At 28.3% G+C, this 9108-nt stretch overlaps 1 protein-coding gene across 1 annotated transcript; it reads right to left on the reverse strand.

The window, feature by feature from the left end:
- Positions 1 to 5423: 5423 nt before the first annotated feature.
- On the reverse strand, positions 5424 to 6331 carry LOC110820518 (SHOOT GRAVITROPISM-like protein). The gene has a single exon (XM_022050007.2). The coding sequence runs from the start codon at positions 6298 to 6300 to the stop codon at positions 5776 to 5778; it is 525 nt and encodes a 174-aa protein (XP_021905699.1). The 5' UTR covers positions 6301 to 6331; the 3' UTR covers positions 5424 to 5775.
- Between the last annotated feature and the right edge of the window lie 2777 nt (positions 6332 to 9108).

A 9108-nucleotide genomic window follows, 5' to 3' on the forward strand; every position in this document is an offset into this window, starting at 1 on the left:
ATTCAGTAGAATGATACATCTCCAACCATGATTATTTTATTATATCCTTAAAAATACTTTTTCAGTTCCTAACTTACGAGCACGAGCTGGAGTCCCACCACGATTAAAGCTTCCCTAACTTTAAAACACAATTTCCTTTTTTAATGTCTGCATTAGATTGGAATTGAACTTTTTTGGTTTTCTAAAGAAAAAAAAAAAGAAAAAGAAAAGGCATATGACAAACGTTTCAATAATATACTTGTCTCTCCTTTTAATTTATAATCCCAAAGGCTAATAGTCTTTATTAAGTATTAACAAAAAATAATTATAGAAATTCCTCATAAAGCTAAAAAAACCATGACTTGTTTAAAGACTCTTATTGAAATGGGTATGTATACATCAAGATTCTATCATTCTGTTAATCTAATTAATTAATTAATTAACTAACTAACTAACATAATAAGACAAGTTTATTAATTAATTAGGTTTAATTAGAGAATGACAAATACGCTTGAGTTGTATAAATTCCAATTGGTTTTTAATATATAAGCCTAGGCTTATATTGTTTGAGACTTTATTTTTTAAAAGGATAGTCTTATTTATATGGAACTGACAAAAAAAGAAAACGTGGATCTTGAATCTAAACAATATTTAATTAAGAAGCCATAAGTTTAAAATAATTGTTTGCCCACTAAAAGTATGTTAATATGAATTTTTTATTATTCTTTTTTTGTAAGAAGAAAATAAATACAAACTTTATATCTTCTTTTAATGATCATGAATTAATTAGGTATTAAAACAAGAACTTCTCTCCTAATAAATTGCTCGTCTAGATCAATGATAATAGAATAATATTTAATTTTACATGTTTAAGATAAAGATAATCTTAAAATTATTATGAATTACTCTTGAATATATGAAATTGTGATAATTCTTCTGACATTTTATTTAAAAATTATCTAGATTTCTTTTTTATTTTTCAAAGTAAAAAAAGTTTTAAAGTTAATTAGTTGTCATTAATAATAAACTTTTTTAAGACGTAAAAGAGACGTCGACAGTTCTAAATAAAATACTTATTATCCTTATTTGAAAAATTTTCGTTATGAACTCCTTTAATCAGTTACACATTTTTGTATCTATATCTTTTTGACTTATGTAATATAGTTTATAAGGTTACTATAAAAATTTTGACAGATCATGTGAAGTTAATTCTTTTTGTTACTAACGCACTCGATAGCTTATTTTTTTTTATATTGGAACAGACAAATCATGTATAAGAACTTACACTATCTATATTTTTATTAAAAACATAAAATTCATAAATATTTATACATTAATAATATAAGAAATAAAACTCTTTAAATAAAATATTCAATGGAGTCTGATTAAAATTACTTGATATGTAATTCAAATAAAAATCCCCGTTAAAACTTGAAACTAACCCTAGTCAATTACAACGTGTATATACGTTTGTGATTAAATGTATAGATACACATAAATATCATATTCAAATTATAGATTTTGTACAGTAGCATCAGAGGAGGGTAAGGTATGGACAAATGTGAAAAGACAAATGTTAAGGTTTTGTCATGATGACTTGTTTGATAGATCGGCAATTGTGTGTATGTCCTACATCTTCAACCTTTCACTTCAACTTTTATGAAGAAGATAGATTGATGGCTTCTTCCATTTCTCTGATAATTATATATATATCCAAATAAACGATACATGACAAACGTACCTATAATGCAAGTGGTCATATGTCGGGTGTACGTATACCCAGTCCTATTTTAATTATATATATATATATATATATGAGATTGTATTAATTTATACTTAATTAATTAAGGACCTTCTTCATGAATTTTCCCACTGTCATCAGACTTTTTACTATCTCCAAAGCAGTAAGCAATCACATGTAGAACTACCCTTTTGGTTTTCTGAACCCACAAGTACATTCACTTCTGGATACCCTCTTGTATCTATATATATATATATACATATACAAACATATAATTAGCTCTTTCTTAGAGCTTTCCAATTTCAATTTTCTCTACAATCCAAGAAAAGTTCATATCACACCCTTGTCTTTTAATATGATATTAATTTTTCATGTGGGTAATTACAACTCTATATATTATTTAATGACAAATATAAACACGATCGTTCATGATATACTGTCATATACCCATATATATACATACCACCTGCAGGAAAAAGTAAATTATCAATGAAAAATTCAGTCGACAAATCCATCCGTACTAAACATGTTTTCTTATACAGTGTATTACTTTTACAATAAATTTAATTCCAATATTTGTTATCCCAAAAGATGTCAGACATATTTTTTGAGCTCGGATCAATATACATGTATATATATATATATGTATAGATTAAACTTTGATGACCTATGATTCAAGCTAGAACTACAGTAATTAATACCTACAATGAGTGAGTTGATATATATTGATATGATTTTCTGATATAAATTTTTTAACCCACCGATAAGGCTTTAAATAATTAAATTACATTAAAAAGGTATATATATATATATATATATATATATATATTTTTTACTTATTGTTATCTTAAATTATAATTTCAATTCTTAAAGATTCATTGTTTATTATTTTCTTAAATGCTAAATAAAATTTACATAGATGAAATTTACTACTTATACTTCTTAGATAATGCATAATGTAAATTAAGTAAAATTCTAATAAAAAATAAATATTATTTAACAAATTGTTCGAGAAAAATGTAGTCTCGATCTATACTAGTTCAAGATATTTTTAATTATTTAAACGAAAAATGTGTAGATATAAATATATATATATATATATATATATCTACACATTAACTAAAGATGGGTTGAAAATAAAAAATGAAAAACCATTTAATTAATAGAAGTTGTATGGGGAAGAATACAAATTGGGTGGTAAAAGAAGATGAGAGGAAGGTGTTAAGAATATGAAAAAGGAAGTTTCCCTCTATCTGGATCCTTAATTAGATAGGTGTTGAAGAAGATCCTGAGAACCCAAATAAAGAAACTAATTACATGCCTTTTACAATAACAAAATTTAGTACTTAATTTCCAATGCTTTGAGTTATATTATACATATATGTGTGTGTGTGCATAGACGGTGTCCTGGAAACGTAGTTGTCATGGATCGGACCTAAGTTTGAAAGTTTGAAGATGGGTTGCCCCACTAGATTATGTCTTGACCTCAAGAGAGAATCAAATTAAAGTCAGTGTATGATTGAAGACATGTCATGTTTGAAAGATTAAATGTATATGCTTGTGTATATATGTGTTATTTGAGTAATATGTTTAAAGGGTTTCTGACAAATATAAAGGTAAGTACGTAACAACGCCATTGAAGCGACAGACACCTTGAATAGTGTTATATATAATGATATCTTAGCCTAACATATATGTGCCTTTTTAGGAGACTTATTGGGTATCCAAAAGCAACATCCATGTACATGTATATATATATATATATATATATGTATATCTATATGGGTGTGTTTCTTTTGGCATCCCAGACATGGGTAGTGGGTGTTTGGGTTTGTGATCAGCAAAAGTTAACAAGTTGAATACAAGTGGATGCAACTATGCTGTCTTGTTGTTGATCATCACTTTGCTTTTTGTTCTGATTCATTTGCCTTTCTATCAATATCAAACACACCCTTCTTAACTCACACTCTGCTCAAGCCAGGTTTGACGACTCCACATACACCCACATATATATGTATAAATATATATATATAGATATCCAGTACCTTATCACTATATAGTCACTCATAAACTTCCATTTATCAGTACCCACCTCTTCAAATCATCTGGGTGTCTTCCTCTTGTTCAATGACACTTGTTCGTCATGTTCGTCACACGTTTCCCGGAGTTTTTCTCTTTTACAAACTATGTACATACATACATACATACATATATATATATATATATATTGTTAAAAAAAATTAACAGATAAACTAATATTAGATTATATTTCATTGAAATAGAAAGAAGAAAAAGAAAAAACTAATAAAAAGACTGAAGCTTTCCTTTGTAATTGTTGAAAAAAAAAATCTTTAGAAACATGAATATATATAAGTATTAATATAATTTTTAAAATTTCAAATTTATAAATCATAATTAACTCTAATTCGTGAATTATATCTACCAACGAAAACTCAAAAAACATATATTAAAATTTAATTCATGAACCATAAGAAAAACAAAAAAAATATATACCTATAACGTTAATTCATTATAAAATAAAAAAATATTCTTTTAATTTGTAAATTATTAATTTTAATTAAGATAAAATATATTTTTTTTAATTTATAAATCATTATTTTTAACATGTATATATATGTGTATATATTTTCAGTTATAGTTGAGTAATTACTCACCAAACATGTATAGACCATTGCCATATAGAAGGAGATGGAACGTTGGTGTAAATTTTTGTCAAACCAGAAATTAGAAACGAAGTAAAATACAATCAGACAAGATGTCGGTGGATGAAGTATGAATGTTGCATAATTAATTTATAATTAAAACAGAAATTAATTAGTACTAATTAATTAATTAATTGTCATGTGGTGTTTATATTAAATGTAAGTTCATAAAAATATCTGAATCAATGCTTGACATTCATGCAAAGTTGGTAACACAAATTAATAATTGTTGAATTGATTGATTGTAGCTACAATCTCTGCATCTAAACAGCTAACAATGACCTTGACGTACAAACTCCTAACCCACTAATCCTCATGCAGATCTTGCAAATATATATGTTATATCAATATACGTGTATATATCTGCAAATACGTATACATACATGTTTCATACTCTGCACGTACCGTTGACTGTATATATATATATATATATATATTAGGAAGCTAGCAGCACTGCCGATCAGCTTGGAATCACTTGATTGAATCAATGTTAAAGTACATAAATGGGATTATTATATATAAGCTAGGTATAGGTGTATAGGCAGGTGTGTAGGCATATGTATTGTTTAGATTAGTTAGTACTGTAATAATCAAGAGTTAATGTGATGAAGATTGAAAGGCTAATAATGGCTGCCACCAACATATTAAGGTTAGATAATAAGTGGGTTTTCTAATTCATGTGGTGTGTGTATATATATATATATATATATATATATATATATATATCTATACATACAATATAGATAGATTATATATATGTATTGACACGTCGTTGTTGCGGTGGAGTGTTGAATCCATCATTAATCTGTACCATAAGTCTGCACTTTGCACCGCCATCACTGATAAAGATTGGTACGGCTTTCCCCATTAATTAATCAATATATAGGGAAACTCATTAACAGATTCAGAATCTATACCCCATATATACACACACACACATAAACAAATTATATATCAATATTGATATATGGGTATGCAGATTATATATAAATAAATGAATAATACTCATCTGGTTATATATATATATATTATTGAGAGAATTGAAGGAAATTAGGATAAAATCTTGAATGGGCATTATACAAATTTTGATGCCACTCAATTTATTCCAGTGTTTTCCCTCTTTTGTTTTGCCAGGAATCAACCAGGAATCCTATTCCCCAAATCTTACAACAACAACAAAAATTAAACCAGACACTTTAATTTCTTCTTCAACTTCCCCAATCTTAATTAATTAATCCAATCTTAATCATAAACTCTCCATCCATCCACCCATCCATCGTCAACTTCAACCAAGAAACATACATACATACATATATATATATATATATAAAGTCAAGGCCTAAACCTTTGCCTGCAAGAATGACAAGTGATTTCCATGCACGTAGAATCAATCTGACGAGTAGCTCTTTCCTTGATCCTCTCAGCTTTCTCCACTTCTTCTCTCGCTCTCTCCCACAACTGTCTGGCTCTCGCGAATTCCGATTGCGCCAACTCCATTTCCCTCCTCGTCAGCTCCCTCACTCTCTCTGCATACGCCTTCTCTATCGCCGCCAATCTGATTTGCTCCGCCGCCTGCCATTTCAACGCTTCCACGCACCCGGCGTCTCCCCCGCCGCCGCCCTTCACGTTCAACACGCAATTTGACGTCCCCTGTATTGGGCGCAAGCTGATCGAGAGTTGCAGGTCTACTGATGGACCTTCGTAGAGATCATCGTGACCGCTCGATCGACTTACTTTTATGCAGGAATCCGACGGCGGGAACCTTGATAGTCTCTGAGACGACAGTGGCGGCGACGGCGCCGTTTTGGAGGGTGGAGTTGGGAGTAGCTGCAGCTCCTTTTGATCTTCCTCTTCCATCCAGAAAATCGGACTAGTGGGCTGGCATAAACTTAACCAGCACTATATATATATATATATATAAATATACACATATCCTCGCCTCATATACATACATATATAAATATAAAATTTACCAATATAAATATTGCCATGCAAAATAAATTAAGCCAAACACAGTGTGTAATTACCATTTATACCCTTAATATTTTCCAAATATTAGAAACTAATTATAATATAATTTTAAACCAAGAATTTATAATTTTTTATAAAATATTATTTAATTAAACAGTAATAGTGATGATTATTTAAATAAAATAAAATAAGTGGGGAGAGAGAAAAGGGTATTTATGGAAAATGAAGTAAATAATTTAAACAAGATTAAGGATTGAACCCTGACAAGTGACAAATCCCCCGTTATAAGAAGAGCCAAAGTATGGCCACATAAACGGATCACGTTATATATAGACTAGCTTTTTGGTCTCTTTTTGAATATTATAATACAAGTCAAATTTTTTTTCTGAAAAAAAAATTATTGACACTTTATTTTTTTATAATTATTATTTATCTTTAGGAGATTAGGGGTGTGGGTGTGTAATAATTAGAGTCGCACGTGCGTGGAGGGCATATATATATATATATATGGGGTTTTGGGAGATGGGAGAAAGGCTTTATGGTAGGCCCGAGTTGTCGGCTTTCTGTACTAAAAGCTCTCTACTTTCTAACTCAGCAGCCCACGCCCCGGGCAGGTTCGCACGTGGGATGGGCACTTCCCTAGCCCTGACCACGATTGTCGGTGGGCCCTCCCTTCATCTTAATTTTCATTAATTATTTCTATAATTACATTGTTCATATTTATTATCGACTAATAATTATATTTACTTCCATTACTATTTTTAGGAAAAAAAAAAATTATAATTTTATCCCAAAAAAATTAAGATATTTTTCTCCATGATCTCTATTATTAAGAAATATTCTTTTCCGGAAGAAAACAAAACAGCTGGGGTATATTTCCATTACTTTTATATATATTTATATATACGTGTGTGTGTGTGTATACATATATGTATGTACATGATTATATGTATTCGTATAAAATGAAATTAATTTTGCTCCAAAAAATTAAAAAAAAAAAAAGAAAATAAAATTACCTTTATGATCTAAAATAATTTGGTCAACTGGTTTGATTCAAGAAGGGATCAAAAGGAATCTTGGAAGGCCCCGTAATTTGTATATCCTTAAAAACCCAAAAGAGAAAAAAGAAAAAAAAAAAAGGAAGCAATTTATGATTAACATCATTAATTAATCTTATTAATTCTAATTAATAACATTACTTAATCAAATTAATTTTAACTTTTCTAACTCATTCAACTCACCAAGATTATTAGACAAAAAAAAATAAAAAAAAAATAAAACTCTTAAAGAATGATTCAAACTAAATATTAATACATTATATAATTACAATTTGAGTGAATTAAGGAGATTATATTAGAAACTAATCCTATAAGTGGATCTCTTTTTTCTTGCCCAACTCAATGTTGGTAAAATCAAATTAATTCACTGCAGTGATTACTTTATATTTACTAAGAATCTCATTCATTTTAATTAAGTGATATATATTTTTTATATTTTTAAATAAGTCAATACGTATATTGAATGTCGTTCTTATTAGATAAATTATATCAATTAGTATTACGTAAAATTAAAATAATTTATTAGTGTAATCAATAAACATTTTTAATTGAGATTATCTGTTGTCACAAAAAAAGAAATGTCAACTTTACTATAGCCATCAATGCAGACCAAATTTACTAATATTTTTAATATTGCACATAAATCTTTTATTAACTAAATAAATTTGCACCCACTAAGAAATTGCTTCATTATATTCACTGGATACTTCCTTTTGATATATGTAATATATATATATATATCCGAAATGTTTAAGTGAAATGTCTATATCAAAATGATATGTTCACGAAGTTGTAGCATATGTACGTACTAAGTAATAATTTCGATTAATAACTAGGTGAAGACGGCACATACCTCAATATATATATATACATATATATATATAGAGAGAGAGAGAGAGAGAGAGAGAAAACTATTTGATTGATTAGTTGATTTACATTTATTTAAGCTTTTATATATAGTAGTATCGATAAATAAGAGTTTGTTACCGTTATAAGAATTTATGTAGTTTATTTAATTATATATTGTCATAAACTCCATCCATCTTTAATCAAACTCTTTAATTAAATCATCAAGTTATTAAACTATCTATTAATACATTAATTTTGTATTTTTATCGCTATTTGTAACGTTAACTATTGAATTTACGATTTCTTATGTGACATCCAAGATATCCATTTGATACACACTTCGTATCCAAACACATTACCAATAAAGTCTTTCAAATCAACTACATTTTATGTAATTAAAATCATCGATATTAATGAACAAAGTATTCATTATTCGGATTTCAATTTCATTATAACAATAAAAAATCAACATAAATAACTCATGAAACGTTCTGCTTGAGTATCAAATAGACAAGCATCGTGTACAATCAATTACACATTTATCTCTCTAATTATTTTGTTTTCCCTATGAGGGATCTCCCATGTTGGGACTTTGGTTCTCCCTCCAGTCTTACCGCATATGCAAAGAACATATAATGAGCACAATCTAGTACAGTCAGATAAATTCAAAACTCAAATATAATATGTAAATATATTTGGACGTCCACTCTATTATTACCCCACTCCCTATCCCACTATTTCTCTCACTGTACCCTCTCCTTCTTTCACCCTATTCTATTCATAGTTT

Source organism: Carica papaya, chromosome 9 (assembly GCF_054855325.1).
Source record: "Carica papaya isolate Zhongbai chromosome 9, ASM5485532v1, whole genome shotgun sequence".
Classification (NCBI taxonomy): Eukaryota; Viridiplantae; Streptophyta; class Magnoliopsida; order Brassicales; family Caricaceae; genus Carica; species Carica papaya.

Excerpts from the sequence above, each read along its gene's own strand:
- LOC110820518 (XM_022050007.2), bottom strand. The coding sequence starts at position 6,300 with ATGGAAGAGGAAGATCAAAAGGAGCTGCAGCTACTCCCAACTCCACCC.